The sequence below is a fragment of the Phyllostomus hastatus genome, unplaced genomic scaffold (genome assembly GCF_019186645.2).
Source record: "Phyllostomus hastatus isolate PE091 unplaced genomic scaffold, TTU_PhHast_1.1 phas_contig_254, whole genome shotgun sequence".
NCBI lineage: Eukaryota > Metazoa > Chordata > Mammalia > Chiroptera > Phyllostomidae > Phyllostomus > Phyllostomus hastatus.
The window spans coordinates 13,886,288-13,906,539 of NW_025333810.1; the positions used below are offsets into that span (position 1 = coordinate 13,886,288).

The 20,252-nt window shown below is 37.0% G+C and overlaps 1 protein-coding gene across 2 annotated transcripts in view; it reads left to right on the forward strand.

Moving 5' to 3' along the window:
- The window catches only part of HSD17B4 (hydroxysteroid 17-beta dehydrogenase 4), a 92,472-nt gene that overhangs the window by 58,824 nt on the left and 13,396 nt on the right, over window positions 1-20,252 (forward strand). For both annotated transcript variants that reach the window (XM_045838040.1, XM_045838039.1), the window contains exons 17-22: window positions 5,811-5,876; window positions 15,166-15,235; window positions 15,842-15,948; window positions 17,281-17,367; window positions 18,806-18,892; window positions 20,076-20,214. In XM_045838040.1, the coding sequence (XP_045693996.1) occupies window positions 5,811-5,876; window positions 15,166-15,235; window positions 15,842-15,948; window positions 17,281-17,367; window positions 18,806-18,892; window positions 20,076-20,214 (556 nt within the window). The remainder of the gene's footprint in view (window positions 1-5,810; window positions 5,877-15,165; window positions 15,236-15,841; window positions 15,949-17,280; window positions 17,368-18,805; window positions 18,893-20,075; window positions 20,215-20,252) is intronic.

Below are 20,252 nucleotides of genomic sequence, written 5' to 3' on the forward strand. Positions count from 1 at the left end.
AGCTGGCAGGCCTTCCTCAGTTCCCAGCACCATTGGTTGTGTTGCCAGGATCTCCAGCTAAAGGCTTGTGGTGATTCTTCTCATGGCTGCGGGGGGCCGGGGGTTGATCCCCCTTTCTGGGAGAGCTACGGCAGCGGCAGCGGCAGCACCACCAAGAGGGCTAGTGTGGAGCTCATCGTGTCCTGGCCAGAGCAGGTGGCTGAGAGGTTGGCTGAGCCCGAGCGGTGAGAGCGCAGGCGCAGCGTGCGGAGGCCTGGTGGTGGCTGTGGCAGCCGGGCAGTGACCCGGTGCTCCCGAGTCACTTACTGGTGGCCCCTTCTCGTGGCTGTGGCTGCAGAGCCGACTGGGGCTCCGAGCCGGGCGGTAGAGGAGCCGCAGGCAGCTGCATGGCGGATGGTGTCTGCATGGCTGTGGGAGTCCCCACTCTGCTAAAGCCGCATGGTTCTCTCCTCAGTGACTGCTGTCCTCCCTGCATTGCCACAGCTTCATGGTTCTCTCTCCAATGGCTGCCATGTCTGGGTTTTAATCCCCGCACCAATCTTCCTCTGCAGCTCCATTTTGGACTCCTCCCACACTCGGCTTCACATGTCAGAACTCTCAAAGCCTTCCAGCTTTACTGGACTGCCATTGTGAGTCGGGGCAGGCGTGGCCCCATGTCCTGGAGCCAATCTTCTCTGAGCTCCCACGTAGGCGCTGTAACTCGGGGGACCTGCCCCCCATTTACATCTTGGTGGGGAAGTTACTTCCATTCCCCTGGCTCATAGCTGGTCAGAGCTATTTAACATATCTGCGCAACCAGTTAAAGGTTAGAGATATGTTAAATGACCATGCCAGAGGGTAGCTGCAAGGCTGTTGCTATGTGAAACAGCTCTCAATGGCCCTGCTTCATTTGTCCCTTTCCCCAACCCACACCTGGGGGGTGGGGGTGAGGACATTCTCTATATTTTTCTAATATTTCGTGGACATCTTGAGTTCTGAACCCCATTCCAAATCTCTATTTGGGGACCCTTTGGCTGCACCCTCCTACACCACCTGTTGCATATGAGGGGTGGAGCCTTAGGTGTTCAGCAGGGTGGGGCACCTCAGTAGCTGGGTTGTGATGTTGTATGTGGGGGCAGGGTCCAAGAGGGAACAATGGCACCTGCTTAAGCAAATTGGGCCCCTCTGGTGCTGGCTCCCGGGCAGGTGGGCTTGTGTACTTTCTAGGACTCTGGGTCTCCCCAAGGAGCTCTCTTGTGAGGCTGATTCTCCTGGCCTCAACCCCCCACAGGTGTTTTTAATTGGTGCTTTTAGGCTTTGTTTCCTGGTGCTGGGTCCCTGGGTTGCTTGGTCTGTGTCGCTGCCCATTTTCGCCTAGTTTATCTGCGCGTGAATGTGTGACCGCGGACAGCCAGTTGCCTTGTGCCCCTCACTAGGTCTGCTCGTTGCCTCTCGCACCCAGGGTCTGCCGCTGGGTCCGTCAGCTGCCTCTGCGTTTCTGGGGTCCACCAACTGCCGTCTGTGCCCTGTGCCCCCGCGTCTGCCAGCCACTGCTTTTTTAGGCCAGGACCCCTCGACCCCTCTCCATAGACATCTGACTCCACTCCTCCTTACAGGTCTGGATAAATGGTTGTCAGACTTTCATTCAATTCATTTCTCTCTGTTCTGGTTGTTTTTTTTGTTTTTAAATTTTTGTTGTCCTTAGTTTTGGTTGTGTGAGGAGGCACAGTGTGTCTACCTACACCTCCATCTTGGCCGGAAGTGTCATTCATTTTTCAAGTAGGTTTTCAGTCTATTGCTCTCTCTCTTATCCTTCTGGCACCCCAATGATGTGAATGTTGGTATTCTGGAAGTCGTACCAGAGGCTGCTTACACTGTCCTCATGTTTTTGGATTCTTTTTTCTCTGCTCTTCACATTAGGTGTTTTTTGCTTCCTTATATTCTACATTGTTGAATTGATTTTCAGCTTTATGTACTCTGCTGTAGCTTTGCTGTAAATTTTTCTTTACTTCAGTTAGTGTATCATTCATTTTGAACTTTTTTTTAATGGTTTCCATGTCCTGTGGGGGACCTTTGCCCGGAGAGCCCCCCATCTGCCACAGATGAGAATAAGTGTACCAAGACAAGATCTGCTTGGGGAGGAAAGGTGGCCGATCTCTCAAAGGAGAAGGGCCAGGAGCCTTTTCCTCAATGGGTTTTCATTAGGTTTGTTTTGCACAGGAATATAGGTAAAGCTCATTAATCATTGTCAGGCAGTAAGGATCAAACAATAGATAACAAAGAACTCTGAGGGCCTATTTTGAGTCAGGGTCAGATAGCTAAAGAGCTATAAAACTTTGAGGAACAAACTCACTTCTTGCTTGGACCCTTATTTAATTGAGAGCATTATAAACAAAGCATGTTTCACAGGATTTTATATATTCTTTCTTAGGCCTGATCGCCCTAGGGACCCTGTCCTTTCTAGCACAGGGCGGTACTCACCACCAGCATTGTTTCAGGTTTAAGGCATTGTCTCAGGCTTAAGTCAGGTGGGGGTGGTAAGGCAGCCAACAGATTAGGAGACTTCTCACAGACAGAATGAGGACTCAGGCTTTGTGAAAGCTGAGGGGCGAGGGTCTATCATTCCCTTTTGCTGTAGCCCCCCAAGTCCTTCCCTGGGGCTTCCATGTGATTGTGCCTGTATTAGGTTGTTCCCCCCTTGGGGAATCTTACCCATTATTGGCTAACCGACCAAGCATTGGGGGCCAGTTATGGATGAAGTAAAAGGAGCAGAAGCGGTGTGCCCCTGCCAGGGAGATAAGCTTTGTCTCCTTAGTGGCTTATGGTCCAAAGGTGGCCCAGTCAGCCTTAGCCATGGGGGTTACAGCTTCTGAAACCAGGCAGGGCCATTCCCAACAACATCCCTTTATGCTGTTGAGGTTCTCGTTAAGTCCATTGAGCATCCTTATAACGATTGTTTTGAACTCTATCTAGTAGATTGCTTCTCTCCATTTTGTCTTTTTCTGGAGTTTTGTCCTGTTTTTTCATTTGAGACATGTTTCTTTGTCTCTTAATTTTGGTAGCCTCTCTGTGTTTGTTTCTGTGTATTAGGTGGAGTTACTATGTCCCCTGGGCTTGGTAGAATAGCTTTGTGTCATAGGTGTTCTAAAGGGTCCAGTGACACACCCTCCCCAGTCACCCAAGCTGGTCATTCCAGGTCTGCTCTGCCCTGTGGGCTGTGTACACTCTCCTGTTGTACTTGAATCTTGATTGCTGTTGACACAATGGGAGGGATTTACCCACAGAATGATCAGCTGTGAGGATCATTGCAGCTGCACCTATTATCACCAACACCATGGGGGATAAGCTGTTCAGGGGCCCACCCAATAGAGCAGGACTTACTTCAGTGGGACTCTGGTGTTCACTGAGTCCTCTCCTTGAGTGTGTAACTTGTGGAGGTGGTTGGGTGGTGCTGTGACATGGTCTGAAGCTATTCAACAAGTGCACTGGCTCGGGGGCCTCCTGGGAGGTGCAGACCCAGGTCAGCTGCGACTCGTGTTCTGCCTAGAGTCACAAAATGATCCACAGGTGGCTACTACTTGTGCTGGGCTTAGAGATGCCCAGACAAGGCTAAGCTGTGAACCAAGGCTGGCTGATGCTAGTGCCCAGCCTGGGACCACTTAGTTAGAGGTATGGGGCATGCTGTGGCCAGATGCTGCTTGTATGAGAGATTTTAGGACAGTCTCAAGCATGAGCCAAGATAGGCTATTCGATTGGGAAAAACCACTGGAAACAGCTTGGGTGGGCCCACAGTTGGTTGGGGGCTACCTAAGGGAATCACCAGGGTGTGGCACAAGCTATGAACCAGGTTGATGGAGACCCAGATATGATGCTCCCCTGCTGGCTCTGTTGGGGGTTGGTCTTAGAAAAGGAACAATGGCCTCTTCCAGCACTCCACTCTAGCTCTAGCCTTGACAACAGACAATTCAGTTCCTCCTTGTATATCTCTGGTGCATTTGGAGCTGCTGCCCCAGTGCTGGAGCTCCAAGAGACGGAGAGACGGACGGAGTCCAAGTAAGTCCATGCACTGGCCCTTTAAGAGGAATGCCAGGCACTTAGCAGCCCTTCTTCTCAGTCTCAGTCTTCACACTCAGTCTCACTCCCCACTGGTTTTTATAGCCATATGTTATGGGGACTTCTCTTCGTGTGGTACTGGAACCCTGGACTTGAAGGCCTGGTGTGGGGCTGGGACCCTTTGCTTCTCAGGAGGGACCTCTACAGTTGAGATACCCTCCCAATTTTTATCTGCCACACATTGGTGTGAGGTCAGCTATTCTGTGTCTCCACAACTCCTACCAGGCTCTGTGTGGCTCCTTCTTTTAATCCCTAGTTGTAGGACTTCTGTTCATTTAGATTTGAGGGGATTTGAATGATGGTTTTTCTGTAGTTTAGTTGTAATTTTGATGTGGTTGTGGGAGGATGCAAGTACCACATTTACCTATGCTGCCATCATGACTAACAAGAGGTCTGGCTTTAATTGGATCAGATCTTGGAGCAATTTGTGCCTAAGGCATTGTTTAAAATAATAGAGCAATGATCTGGCAGTTATTGGAGCCTGTCATCTGGGTATGATACCAAAAGAGGCAGACAGTTGAACACATTAGGGAGAGACAGTCACAGAGAGCTCTGCCAAAATCACTGTCATCCCAGAGTGCCGTTCGCCAAAGGCTACACCCTATGAGGAGCAACATCAGAGGCTGTACACTATGGGAGAAATAGACTTAACTAAAATAGGTTAGCCAAGTCATTAATAAATAATAACAGCAGGCCTAGGAGGGAAGGGTAATTAGTGTCCACATTTACTGCAATATATTATCTAAAATGTCCGGTTATCAGCAGAAAATTATAGCACATGAAAGAAATGAGAGTGTGACCCATAGGCAAGGTTAACAAAACAAAACTGGCACAGAAACTACCTTTGAGTGGACTTTATAGTAGACAAAAACTTCAGAGCAGCTATTATATGTTCAAAGAACTAAAGGAAACCATGCTTAAAGAAGCAAAAGGAAGTATGTTGACAGTGACTTATCAACTAGAGAAAAATCAATAAATAGAAACTATGAAAAAGAACCAAATAGAAGTGCAGACACTCAAAGTACAATAACTGAAATGAAGAATTTACTAGAAGGGCTCAACAGTAGATTTGCACTGGCAAAGGAAAGAATCCAAAAGCTTGAAGATCTGTCTATTCCGTCTTTGTCAATATCTGTCTGAAGGACAGAGAAGAGGTGAAGGGAAAGAAAAAAGAATGAAGAGCCTTAGAGAAACATGGGATACCAACAGCAGGAGGACCAGAACGAGAGGAGAGAGAGAAGAAAGCAGAAAAAATAATTAAGGGGATAATGACTTTCATGAAAAACAATCTACATATCCAAGAAGTTCATCCAACTCCAAATAGGCTATAAGTGCAAAGAGATCTGTACTCTTTTAATGAGCATTTAAAGATTAAATCAATTTGGATGTGAATTCTTTGTCTAAGTTTTATAGTTATCATCATCTTTTGCATTGTTTGGAAAAGAGTCTTTACCTTTTTTTCCTTTGTGGCCTAGAGAATGGATCTCATTATATAATTTCTTTCCTTAAACAGAGAAACCATAATGTAGATGAAGGTAGCTGTTATGAAACTTTAAACATCAGTATCTCCTGAGCATAAAATATGTTTTTAAAAATTTGTCATCCAACTTGCTGATTTTGTTACTTTAAAACATGGTTGCTTATCAAATACTAGTTTGGGTAAAGAAAATAAATATTACTTGTTAGCATTTAACATTCAATGTATTTTTTTATTTCAGGAAGCTGTAGCCATACCTAATAGACATCCTGATGCTGTAGTTAGAGACACCACCTCACTTGATCAGGTAAGATTATATTTTTAAAAAGTGATAAAGCCACCTGACTTCTGATACTTTTTAATTAAGAACTCTTGACATCCTATAAGTTTGTGAGTCCAAAAGTAGTGCCTGTGTCCTTCAACCTATTAAAAAAAAACTTTTGTGGTTGGAATTCATTTTTTCTAAATTTTTATTTATAATTTTTTTCTCCATTAGGTATCAAAAGATAATATAAAATGGTTTTTCATTAGTCCAAAAAGCGTCATGCTTTCTTGGTGATGAACTGCATGCCTAGGGAGACTGTCATTCAGTAGTGAAGAATTTTATGAAAGCTTTAGAGAGTGGGGTAGAAAAGAATACAAAGGTAAATTTTAGTCATCCTTTCCTCTATTGGGAAAACAAGCTAAGCTTCATTGCTTGGAATCAGATTATATTATGCTAACTTTAGCAGATAGTCAAAACAAAAGCATCTTAGAAGGGGTAGGTGATTTAATCTTTTTTGTTTGATACAAATAATTTGTTTTCTGATGGTGGATATAAAATGCCCTGTCAGTTAACAAATTCTGTATGTAGAGACTTATTTAAGAAACAAAAGGTAGCCATAAGGATGAGAAAAACAACTTTGTTTTTGAGAAACCTGAAGATTATTTCCTAAAGTGACCAGTAAGACCAACTATGCAGAGACAGGATAGAATATGTAAAGCTCTGGTTATTCTGTGAGAGAACATGTAATGACAGCAGAGTATTTAAAAAGCTCCTTTTTTTTTTGATGCTTATTTTGATATGCTTGTCTTGAGAACTTCTGCAGGATTTATGTTTGCTGGCAAATAAAAATATAGTTTCATGAGCCAGAAAGAATTAAGGATGGTACACATTAATTGTATTTTTCTACACTGTATAATTGGATGATGGAGAGAATTCTTCTTCAGATTAGTTTTTGCTTTTAAATGTTTTTCCAATTTCTGTTTCTGATGAATTTCTTAATAATGCTCCTGTATTTATGATTAATTAAAGTTTCGTAGTAAAATCAAACTTTTTAGGGCACTAAAGAACAGAAAATGCTTCATGGTTTCATGGTGCAGAAAATTCACCAATGTTCTTTTATTATTCTTGGGTTATTGAAATAATAAAATATATTTGCTATAGAGAAGAAAAGCTGAATAGTTTCCAAGGCTTGAATTTCTACACACAGAAGTAGAGAAATTTTTCTTTACTTTTTCAGAGGAATAGAACTTTTTATTAGCTTTTAGCAGAGCTGACTGTTTTGCTGCATGGTGTTAACAAATATTTTTGTATGTATAATGGGCAGTCATTATTTGACAGAGATTACTGTTTTGTATCATATGGTCATCCAAGAATACGATGAAAGCTACATACTATTTTTTCAAAAAACATTTTGCATAAAACTTTGCATAAATTTTAGAGGATGTTTGGGTTTTTGAAACAGGATATGTGCTGTAGGAGATACAAACAAGTAGAAGAAATGTGATCTCTTTTCAAGGAGCTAAAAGGACACTCAAGACGTAGATACCTGAATAGCTAGGGCACCTGTTCCAAATAACGAATGCTGAAAATACAGGCCTTGAATTGTAGAGCAAGTGCTGTAGGCATTCAGAGGGAATGTGTATTAGGGAATGATATACAGAAGGGTTTGGTAGGAAAGATGGAGCTTGCTGACCTAAAATGCTGTGTAGATATTTTCTCTTACCAGAGATGTAGGGCTTGCAGTGAGGCCAGGAAGGGGATAAGAAGTAATGAGAGCAGACTGTACGAGCCTGATGTGTACAAGAAGTAAGAATTAGAGTATTTACATTGGAGAGTAGTGGGAGGTGATTGCAGATGGGCTTATCTTTAAGGAGAAGTGGACGTAAGAAGGACTAACTTTGTGCTAGGTATATTAATGAGTACTGCAACTTTTCAATCAGTATGGAAGCTGGCCACCATATTTTTAACTCTACTAATATTACTCTGGAATATTGTATTTATGATGTCTTTAGGAGACTCTTCATTTTCAAGCTGGTATGAGATTACAAGTGTACTTTATAGTTTTCATAATAAATAGAAAATTTATCTCCAGTTATCTAGACAGAACAAACAATCAGTATGAGATGTTAGGCCTTGCATTTGGGGAGAGTGAAAACAAGTAACTAGTTTCCCCCTGTACATGTACTATTTACTCTAACAATTAGGATCTTCATTATCATCATTATTAAATAAGTTATTATTATTATGGTTATACTGTAATAATGCTATAACATTATTATTATAGTTATACTATAAATTAAAATAAAAGTATTAAATTTATTATATGTACTACCTTTTTTAGTTTGTTTTGTTTTGAAATGATTTTATTATTTTTCACATCTCTGTGGATTGACTGGGTGGTCCTTCTGCACTGTATTTGCTGTCACTCCTGCAGCTGTTCTCAGATAGTGGGCTGGGCAGGGCCAGAAGGTCCAAGGTGGCTTCTTGCACAGTATAGGGTCTTGTTGCTGACTGTTGTCTGGGGTGCCTGTAATCTTCCACAAGGTGTCTCATCTGTATGACCACCAAAGGGACCTCTATTTAGATCTCTGGAGCTCTTCTTTGTAGTTCCTCTTCAGTACCTACACATTCCAGCTGAGTCTCCTAGAGCGCTCTGATCTTTATCTGTTTGACTCAGTAGGACTTTTTGCTGTGTTTGGGTTTCCTTTCTTATACTGCAGTCTGGAAAGTACCATCAGGCAAGGAGTGGTGGTTCATCTCTTTTGTTTCTCTTATATCAAGAATCATAAACCTGCACTGCCTACTGTCCAGTGTCTAAGAGCAGTGTCTCCCTTCCCCTTCAAAACACATTTTTTTCTAGTTATTTACAGTGGAAGACTTAAGCCCATTCCAGGAGCTCCATTATGGCCAGAAATGGAAGGCCTGTACCTTCTTATATACCCTTAGTGCTTAGTTTTCTCATTTATTACTATCTAGTTTTTCAGTTTTATTACTTTCTACTTATCCTTTGCTTTCTACTTGTTTCATATATAGCAGTTAAGGAGCCTATTTTATTTCTTTGTTTTTTTGTCTCCCATATTATTCCCATTTTTTGATATTCACTAATTCATTGCTGTTTCAGAACATTTAACGTTAATATATTATTCTTTTACTTTTTTCTGCATCTTTGTTTTAGTCTTATATTTGCATCTTTTTTTTAGTCTTATATACTAACTCTTTTGCCGAAGGATTTGCATCATCTCCAGGTTGGATAAAGCTTATCCTCTGGTAGTTTTCTCCAAGAAGGAAGGCCTCATATGTAGTATTCCTTTGGCTTCTGTGTATTTAAAACTGTTTTTGTATACCTTAGATTGGGGCATCAGACTCATTTTTAGCAGTGGCCACATCAGCCTCGAGGTTGTCTTCAAAGGGCCGAATGTAATTTTAGGGCTGTGTAAATGGAACTACTCCTTAACAGTCACGTGAGAGCTTGGCATTGCTGCCAGGTAGAAACAAGGTGCCAGGCCGGATAAAACAAGGTGGAGGACCAGATTTGGCCCTCAGGCCTTGTGTTTGCCACCGGTGCCTTAGATATTAGAAGGGCAGCTTGGCTGGATATGAAATCTTGAGTTTTTATAAAATTGTGTTTTATTGTTGCCTTTTTTTTTTTTTTAATCCTCACACAAGGACATGCTCACTGAAATTAGAGAGAGAGGACGGGAGAAAGAGAAACATCAATGTAAGAGAGAAACATTGATTGGCCACCTCTTGTATGCACCTCAAGAGTGATTGAACCTGCAACCTAGTTATGTGCTTTGTCCAGGGATCAAACCCACAACCTTTTTTTGTGTCTGATGACACTCTTAACTGAGCTACCTGGCCAGGGGTGTTCCCTTGCTTTATCTGTTGCTTTTGAGAGTCTGATGCCACCTCTAATGACCTTTCTTTAAGTTACTTGATTTTTATCCTTGAGACCCTTAGAAATACATATTTTTTATATTTAAAGTCTAATAATTTTACTAGAATAGTCCTCAGTGTTGATCATGCCAGGTCAATTTTCCCATGTAGTTGGGGTACTTTATATATATTCAGATTTTCTTTTATTTTCAAAAAGTTTTCTAGGATTATGATTTTAAATATTAGTTCTTATTCATTGCTTTATTTTTCTCCTTTGGATCGTTTTCTGTCTTTCAACCATTTGTCCTTTTTAACTTCTTTCTTGATTTCCATTTTGTTGGTTCTTTTCCTCCCTTTTTTTCTTTGCCTCTTAGTAAATTTTTATTTGAGTATCTTTGTCTTACAATTTAGTCTTCATTTCTGATATTTTCTTACATTTCTTTTTTTTTTAGTTTAATCATCTTTTAACTCATTTCTTAATGTTTGTTATCCATTTGTAGTCTTAGTTTTTGAATTTCAGATTCAAGGATTTTGTTTTATATTTTCAAATGCTTGAGTGTTAGAGTTTCCTTCCGTTTGGTAGTTTTTTTGGTTTGGGGAAATTTCATTTGTTGCGATGTTTTAGTTTATTTTCCGTTTTAGTCTTACAGTAGCTTTGTACAGATGAAGATTACTTACCTATATGCATTTTGTGGGTAAGTTGGTAGTTTGGGATGGTTTCTAAGAATTCCTCTTCAAGGAATTCAGGGTTGCCTTCTGTCAGTGTAGTAAAGTGAATTTTCTTGAGTGAATTTTGGGACACTGTGTGGAGGTGTTTAATTAACAAAAAAATACTTTTAGTTCTTATTATCTTTCAGGATCATAAATTTTCTTCCTTCTTTTTACCTTCACTATCCAGTCTTTAAAGGGACATCTTTGCTTTATTCTCTTATCCCCCAGAAGTGTTGTCTTTTTGGGATTGCCATTTGGAAGTCTGTTTACTTTTAATGCTTTTCTCTGTAGTCCATGTTTTAATCTTCTAGGATTCTTCTCAGGATTTTTGTCTGTAAAGTGGACTTTCTCTGTCTAGAAATGATTTTTCTTTCTTTTTCTCTTCTCTCTTCCATGTTCTGCTTTTGTACTCCCTTCCCAATTTCCTGCCACTCTCTATGGTAGCTTTGTGAGGGTGTTCAGAGCATAGCTCTGCTGATGGTTGGTATTTATTTTTCTATTTATAAGAATTTGCAGTTTTTGGTGTTCTCTATTTTCTAGTTGTTTTGCAGGTTTGGGATCTGTGTAGTTTTATTTGTTCTTGTTGATCTGTAAGCATTTTTGGAGGATGTGAGGATTTAGGAAGCACTAATTTCTGAATTTATTTGGCATTTAGTTTAACCTAATGGTACAATTTTTAAAAATAAAAATTAAGAACTAATTTATTCATACATAGAAAATCCTCCCACTCACATATAATATATGTCAGACAATAGGTAGTTATTTTTCTTGTTTTCTGGGTCTGTGTGTGACTATGTGAATTTGAGTGACTTCTTTATGCAGGCAGAAATGAAACAAAACAAGTTTTCAGCTTTCGTTCTGAAATACAAAGTTCCTTTAAAATATTCTGAAAAATAAACCTTGACAGTATTCCTTATTAGTATTCACAGAATGGTTGTTTTGCATTATTTCAAAATTTAGTCCAACATCCAGTCATTGCTGTCTTTAGTAATTTCTCACGATGGATCTTTTTTGTTTTTGCTTATTTACTCTGCTATTTTTAAGAAGCAATGCTATCATTGATATAATACCACATTTTTTTCATATTTCTTTAATATGATATTTTTAGAAGAGTTTCTTTTCATTTATAGGAATGACATCTGTGGTATAAGAATACTGGTACTAACCTTAAAAATGTGGCCGTCATATATTGTTGCTAAAGTTTTTATAATCATAGTTCACATTTATTGAGGTATTAATATTTATCAAGGATGATGCTTTGTAAGAGGTTTATTAACCTCCCAGTTTTTTATATTAGAAAATCAAGTCTTAGGGTGATAAAGAAATTTACCCATTAATGGCAGAGCTGTATTTGAACCCAGACTTGTCTGATGCCAAAGCCTATATAATCTGTCATGAGTTTGATAACTACCCCTTCAGACTCTGAAGTGTATCTTTTCTTTAATTTGTATGTAAATGATAATGTATATTTGCCTAGAGTTTTATTATTTGTAAAAGGCTTTCAAAAATTATCTTAAAAAATAAAAATTATCATTTATCTTTTAATAGAATTTTGGATTTTCTGTTTGCCCTTGTAGTTCCATTAATTTTTACTTCATGTAATTTGAAGCCCTTAATGGGTGAATGTGTTTTTTTTTTAACATTTTGTTTATGCTATTACAGTTGTCCCAGTTTTTCTCCCTCAGTCCCTCTCGACCAAGTCCCACCCTCACTCCCTCAGGCAGTCCCCACACCATCATCCATGTCCATGGGTCATGCATGTATGTTCTTGGGCTAACCCCTTTACCTGCTTTCAGTCAGTCCCTACCTCCCTCTTCCTCTCTTACAGCTGTCAGTCTGTTCCATGTTTTCTGGGCCTCTGATTCTATTTGCTTGTTAGTTTATTTTGTTCCTTAGATTCAACATATAAGCGAGATCATATGGTATTTGTCTTTCACTGACTGGCTCATTTCACTTAGCACAGTAGTCTCCAGGATTATCCATGGTGTCATAAAAAGTAAGAGTTCCTTCTTCCATATTGTTTCATGGTATTCCATTGTGTAAATGTACCACAACTTTTTTATCTACTCATCTATTGATGATGTACTTGGGCTGCTTCCATATCTTGGTAATTGTAAATAATGCTGCAGTGAGCATAGGGGTGCATATATTCTTTCAAATTGGTATTTTGGGATTCTTAGGGTATATTCCCAGAAGTGGAATCACTGGGTCAAAAGGCAGTTCCATTTTTAGTTTTTTAAGGAAACTCCATACTGTTTTCCACAGTGGCTGCACCAATCTGCATTTCCAAAACAGTATAAAAGGGTTCCCTGTTTTCCACACCCTCACCAGCACTTGTTTGTTGATTTATTGATGATAGCCATTATGACAGGTGTATGGTGACATCTCATTGTAATTTTAATTTGTATTTTCTGACAATTAGTAATGTTGAGCATCTTTTCATATGTCTGTTGGCTATCTGTATGCCCTTCTTGGAGAAATGTCTATACAGGTCCCTTTCCAATTTGTAATTGGGTTGTTTGTCTTGCTGGTGTTAAGTCATATAAGTTCTTATATATTTTGGAAGTTAAGCCCTCATCTGATGTATCACTGGCAAATATGTTCTTCCATACAGTCAGTTCTCTTCCATTTTGATGATGGTTTCTTTAGCTGTGCAGAAGCTTTTTAATTTGATGTAATTTCACTTGTTTATTTCATTTCCCTTGCTCTTTGAGATATATCAGCAAAAATATTGCTTTGCAAGGTATCTGAAATTTTACTGCCTATGTTTTCCTCTAGAATTTTAATGGTATTGTGACTTATATTGTCTTTTATCCACTTTATGTTTATTCCAGTGTGTGGTGTAGATTTCATTTTTTTGCATGTACTAGTCCAGTTTTCCCAACACCATTTATTGAAGAGACTCTTTTTACTTCTTTGTATCCTCTTGCCTCCTCTGTCAAATATTAATTGACCATAAAGGTGTGAGTTTATTTCTGGGCTGTGTTCTGTTCCACTGATCTATATGCCTATTCTCATGTCAGTACCAGGCTGTTTTGATTCCAGTGGACTTATAGTATAGTTTGATATCAGGTGTTTTGATCCTTCCAGCTTGGTTCTTGGCAGATTGCTGAGGTTGTTTGGGGTATCTTTTGGTTCAATATAGATTTTTGGAATATTGGTTCTAGATCTTTGAAATATACCATTGGTATTTTAATAGGAATTGCTTTGAATCTATAGATTACTTTGGGTAGCATGAACATTTTAATGATGCTAATTCTTCCAATCCATCAATATGGTATATGCTTCTACTTATTTGTATCTTGCTCAATTTCTTCCGTTACTGTTCTAAAATTTTTTGAGTATAGGCATTTTATCTCCTTGGCTAAATTTATTCCTATTTACCTTATTTTTGTGTGTGTTGAAATAGTAAGTGGGATTGTTTTCTTAGGTGAATAAATGATTTTGAATATTACATTCTCATAATTAATTGAACCTTTTTTAATCTTGAACTTCTTATACAGAATCTTAATAGTTGATTGGATTTAGTTATTTTTTGAGGACATATAAAGGGAAAAATAATGAGTTATTGAAAAAACGAATAATTTTCATAACTGTCATGTGGGGATAATGAGGAAGGGAAAGAGCTTATTTAAAAATTGTACAAAGCATATTAAAAAGGAAATGACATTTTCCTAATGTTGATTTCTGTAAATAAAATTTATTTAAAAAGAATAATCAGTAATTATGGATAACAAAATAGCTACAGAAATTAAGAAAGTCAGGTAACTGACATAGCTAGTCTATACACAACATTCTAATAGTCCTAGGAAGATGAACACAGCAATTGATAAGATGGAAAAAGTCTTGAGATAAACCCAAAGGAGCCAAGTTAATATACAGATACATTAAATACTCAGCTGCTTTGTGAAATTCTTCCCTTTGGTAGTGAAAAGTATTCTCCAGTTTGAACAATGCCCTATTTAAATGCTGGGAAGTATGGTGACTTATTGTTGTTATTTATATCTTTCTGCTAATTTTGTCTTATCTAAGTAAATAAGTGATATGAAAATCTGGACTAAGCAGAAATTTAATCTTAATGGCAAGCTACCAGTCTCTCTTCCTGCAGGATGAGCTGATGCTCAGGATTTAATGTACTAACTAGGAGAATGAAAGTTTGTATGAACTTTTTGCTTTTGACATTCATGGGTCTAGATTGTGTTACAAGCTTCAATTTAAAATACCCCATTAAAAAAGTTGGCATAAATTTTGTTTAGTAAGAAGAGGCCATAAACATGTACCTTATCTTAATTGTGTTTTTTAAAATAGACCTTAACTTTTTAAAATTTATTAATTTTACAAAGAGAGACAGAGGGCGTGACGGAGAGACAAAGGTAGAGATTTGTGTTCTTATTCATGAATGAATATTGGCTGTTTCTTGTATGAGAGTAGACTGATGGATTTCTTTTTGTGGATTTCCCCTTAGGCAGTGGTAACCAAGTTATCCCAGATGTAGTTCTTAGCTCCCCTTCCTATTATTTGACAGCCCTCTTTCAACTGGTTTCAGTGTCAGATGTTACAAAAATACATTTGATTTACAGTTAGTCTTTTTGTTGTTAGAAATAGTTATTTTTTAATCAAAGCTTTAACCAGGTCCATTATAATGGACTTTGTATACAATAACCAGCTGTGTTTCCTGTTTTTCTTTTAATGTATGCTAAGAAAGCACTGACTATTAGTTACATTTATAATTCTTTCTGCTCAGGCTGCTTTGTACCGCCTCAGTGGAGACTGGAATCCATTACACATTGATCCTGACTTTGCCGGTTTGAGTGGTGAGTTGCTAATAATACGTACCAATATAAAATAGCTCAGTTATCTAAATAAGACTTAAAGACATTGCTACTTACGACTGGCAGTTTAACATTTAAAAAATAGCCATCTCATAATGTATTTATGCAAAGGGTATGGAAAATGAGGAAATAGTGTTCGGAAAATGGTGTATTTGAAATTGAGATTATAATAGAAAACTCCTGCTAGTGTAAGGTCTAGGATAGGACTATGGGGGTCAGTGTCTGAGTTATTATGAAGGGCAAGGTCATTGGAGGAGAGAGCAAGAAACTGAAAAGTTAGAGAAAGGTTATCTGCATACATGGATATTAAAATCACCATGGATGATTTCATGGTTACAGCTAAAACTAAACCAAACAGTGCTTTGTGTTCCTAGATCTCTAACATTCTTGTTTTTCTTTTTCTTTCTTTATTTCATAATTTTCATCCAGGAAATACTGTTTTTAGAATAGTTTCCATATTTCTTAAAATAGAAGAGGTATAATTCATGCTAGTGCAGTTTAAAGTATATTTTGAAATCCTGAATTAATTATTCTTGGTTTTTAGATATGAAATGTATCCATATCTAGCTAAACTCTCTCTGTTTTTAGGTTTCAACAAGCCCATATTACATGGATTATGTACATTTGGATTTTCTGCCAGGCATGTTTTACAGCAGTTTGCAGATAATGATGTGTCAAGATTCAAAGCAATTAAGGTATACATATATTACTGTATAATTTGGACATTAGTTATTTTGTTTTTTATTTTTAGAGAAGAAAAGGAGTTTCAGTAACTTCTTTTAAAATAGGTACTATACTAAAGTAATATACATTTTTATTACAATTTTTATTTATGACTTGGCAATTAGCACATTTTCTTTTTGTAGCTAAAAATACCTCTGTTACACATTTATCATGAAGCATATCATACACAGTTATAATCATATCATACTAATTGTATTACAAATTAATGAGGACAATACATATATCAGCATATATGCTTTAACAAAAACTTAAGATATACCTTAAAAAATTTTTAACTGTTTCGTAATTTGCCTTTATTTAATTGAAAATGCTAAGTGGCTGCATTTGAGCTCTAATAAATATGTACCTCCATCAATATGATGGTTGCATATTGATTTAACTTTTGTACTTTTAAGGGGTTTCAAGTTTTCGTGGTTTCAAGTTTTCATCCATCATAAATTACAAAGAAAACTGGCTCTGGGTAATGTCTTTGTGTAAGTGTGAGGAAGAGATACATACTAAAAAAATAATACAGTGTCAAATAGCTCCCAGAGCTTTTGAGCTTGTGTTCCACGTAGCAGTGAAAATGCATTTTTCTGATGCCTTACCTTTGATAGCATTGACTCTTGTCATGCTTTTCATTTTAACTATTTTATTGTTATTCAATAACATTATACAAAGCAAATAACATAGTATAGAAATTTATGAAATAAAAAGTGTAATCATATGTTCTATAGACCCACCACAGATCTTATTCCCTAGACATAATTAGTACCAACTTTTTGTTTTATTTTTCAATTATAATTGACATACAATTGTATATTAGTTTTAGGTGTATGGCACATGATTGAGTATGCATTTATATAACTTACAAAGTGATCAATCACCCCAATAAGTCTAATACCTCCTGACACCATACATTGTATTACAATATTATTGATTATAGTCCTTATAATGTACCTTACTTACATCCCTGTTAATACCACTTTTAACTGCTTTAATTTGATTTGGTGATTACCTTACGTAGTGCTACTAAATATAATTATGTTTCCATTTCTTGGTCTGTCAATATTAAACATTATTTATTGACTCTGTACTTGAAAAGACAAAGAATTAGCTTATGCCAGCTATATTCTTTCTTTGCTAATTTTATCATATTATTTTTATTCCTTTATAAATTTAAGTACATCTAAACCTCTCATTTCTTTTTTGTATGCTCTTTAACTTCTCTTCCAGTTTTTTCCCTCCCAAGCAGAAAAGTTCATTTTAAAATATTTCAGTCCCAAAACTCATTTTTTTTAAAGGTTCGTTTTGCAAAACCAGTGTATCCAGGACAAGTTCTACAAACTGAGATGTGGAAGGAAGGAAATAGAATCCATTTCCAAACAAAGGTATGAGTGTTTTGTTACCTGCTTCACTATATCCTATCATTTTTTCCATCCTAATATATTTTGCTTATTACTGTGCATATGAGACAAAACCTAGATTGTATAATCAGTGGCAACTTTTATTTGGAAATCAGGTGTCTGTGTACCTTGTTTTTTATTTTGTTTTATTTTCAATGAATTGATTGCTGTCTGTGTAGCAGTGGTACAGCTGTTCTGAAGATCTAGCCACATCCTTTCGGCTCAGGCAGGCAGTCAGATTGTCAAAATCTAGTCTTCATCAAGTCAATGACATAGCTCTCAGAGATATTTAAATGAAAACAACAGATCTATTTAATTCCTTAATGAGGGAGCTAGCAAGTAAGATGATAAAACTGGTTCAAAAGAGACTTAGAACAACAGTGTTTATGTAGTCCAACAGGAAAGGCATTCTAAAATAATTTTTCTGAGTTAGAGACAAAACCAGTTAATGTCCTACAGAATATTAAAACTGTACCCTTTATGGTTATGTTTTCTACTGAGCAGAAATCATGTGCACTTAATCACACAAGAATCCACAAATTAAGATTTTATATGACAGAGTCTAAGCCAAATTATAAGCAACAGTACAGATAAAATATATCTCCCTTTAGAGTTAAGTAATTTTTGGGTGAGTCTGTTAGCAGTGTTCCGGTAAAATACTAAAAGGACATACAACCATCCTTTTATTTGTAAGTTTTAAAAAAATTTATTGAGTTTTTAGAGAGAGAGAGAGAAAAACATCGATTTTGTTTTACCTATTTATGAATTCAGTGGTTGATTTCTCATTTGTGAAACTGGGAGTCCAACCTGCAACTTTGGCATATTGATTGGGTAAATCTCTAAACAACTGAGTTACCTAGCCAGGGCTATTTTTAAGTTTTTTCAGGATCATTTTTGTTAATACAGTTTACCAGGCTGATACTTTTTGGCCTGATTATGTTGTACTACACATTGGGTTGGCCAAAAAGCCTGTATGATTTTTTCCATAGAATAAAAGACAGTTTTTATTTTATGTGGATACTGTGCCATGCTTTCTAATTAAGAATTCAGCAGTTCTCTCCCTGGCTACCCATTAGACACATAGTTGTATTTTTTTTTAAAAGTCCCTCAGTGCTCAGGCTGCACTCAAAATTATCTAAACTGGTATTTTTGGAGATGGGACCTGGTCATACATATTTTTTAAAAGAGCTACAGTTGAGCTAGAGTTAGCATTAATAACTTGTATTAAATCAGGCTTCATTTTTATTCATCTCAACATTTAACTTATGAACTTTCCTTTTAATTTGGATTATTATTTTCTTTTTTATATGAGGAAAAAATGTAAATTTATCTAAGCTACTTTATACTATTTCACATGACATTGTGTCTTCCTTGGAATCATCAGAGTGAATTGGTTTATTTTTCTTTCTGTACCGCATATAAGACCCAAGAAACCGGAGACATCGTCATTTCAAATGCATATGTGGATCTTGTGCCGACATCTGGTGTTTTAGCTAAGACACCTTCTGAGGTAGGTTATAAAAATGGTATCCAGGTCATTTCCTAATTCTGAATTTCAGTTAAGATTGCTTTAAGAATATTCAGGCTACTTTAGAAAGTTAAGTGCTATGAAAGGTTCTTAATTCTTGAACTGAAAGACATTAATTCAAAACTGCTTATAATAAAAAGAATATTTGGACATGAATTTTAAAAATTTTGGAGGGGATAGTAGGGTGTGTCTCAAGAAAAAGTAATTAATTTTCTAGTTTTATCATATTTAAATCAGTTGTTTAATAAGAAATGTCAAGCAAACAATATCTTGTAGAAAGGTAAAGCAGAAAGTTAATATCTTGTACCTTCTTGTGATTTAAACATTTGTATGAAGCTTTATATATGAATATAAATATAAAAACAAGAGGGTATATTGTTTACTAAAACAATTTTGTTATTCTCTGTTAACATATTGAGGCTTTTAATAAAAATGTTAATGTTCTCTGTCCCTAAAATATTAACTTTGTAATGTCGAGGTTTTCGTGCCTTTAGTTTATGATCTTTAATGAAAATTAAAATCTCTTAAGACTCTAAGATCAAAAATTGATGAAGTTTTAGAGTTAGAAAGAAGTTCAGTTTTTATGTACTTTAGTCCTACTTTGTAAATAAATAAATAGGACCACAGAAGTAGATTAATTATCTTCCTCTTGAAGATAGTTAAGATACAGGTTGTTTAGTTCCTAATTTATTTTTAAATTATTGTGTCTGAATTCTGATAAAGGTAAAATTCTCTTATTTAGAGGACTGAGGTTCTGTTTCTTTTTTAATGTAATCTTTATTGTGTTTTTATTCCATTACCACTTAGTCCCCTTTATCCCCCCTCTCCCCAGCAATCACCACAGCAATCACCCGTTGTCCATGTCCATGAGTCCTTTTTTCTTTTCGCTCAATCTCTCCCCCTCCAAAACTCCCCCCACTGACTAGCTGTCATCTGCTCTCCATCTAGGGCTGAGATCCTGGATGACATGAATAAATGTAAGGAAAATGTGAAAGAAGCCTGGTGTAAAAAAAACAAAAAAAATAAAAAAACCACAAAACTAATTTGCCTTATTTATATGCAGATTTTGGAAAAAATTACCTTATTATACATATATTTTATAATAATTTTTCCCCTTGACTCATTTTTACATAATTTTTAACATTAAATTTTCTCTTTTTCCTAGGGTGGGGAGCTTCAGAGTACCTTGGTATTTGAGGAAATACGTCGCCGTCTTAAGGACATAGGGCACGAGGTGGTAAAGAAAGCCAATGCTGTATTTGAGTGGCATATCACTAAAGGTGGAAATATTGCGGCTGAGTGGAGTAAGTTATATCCCTGACTTTGTAATACTCCAAGGCAA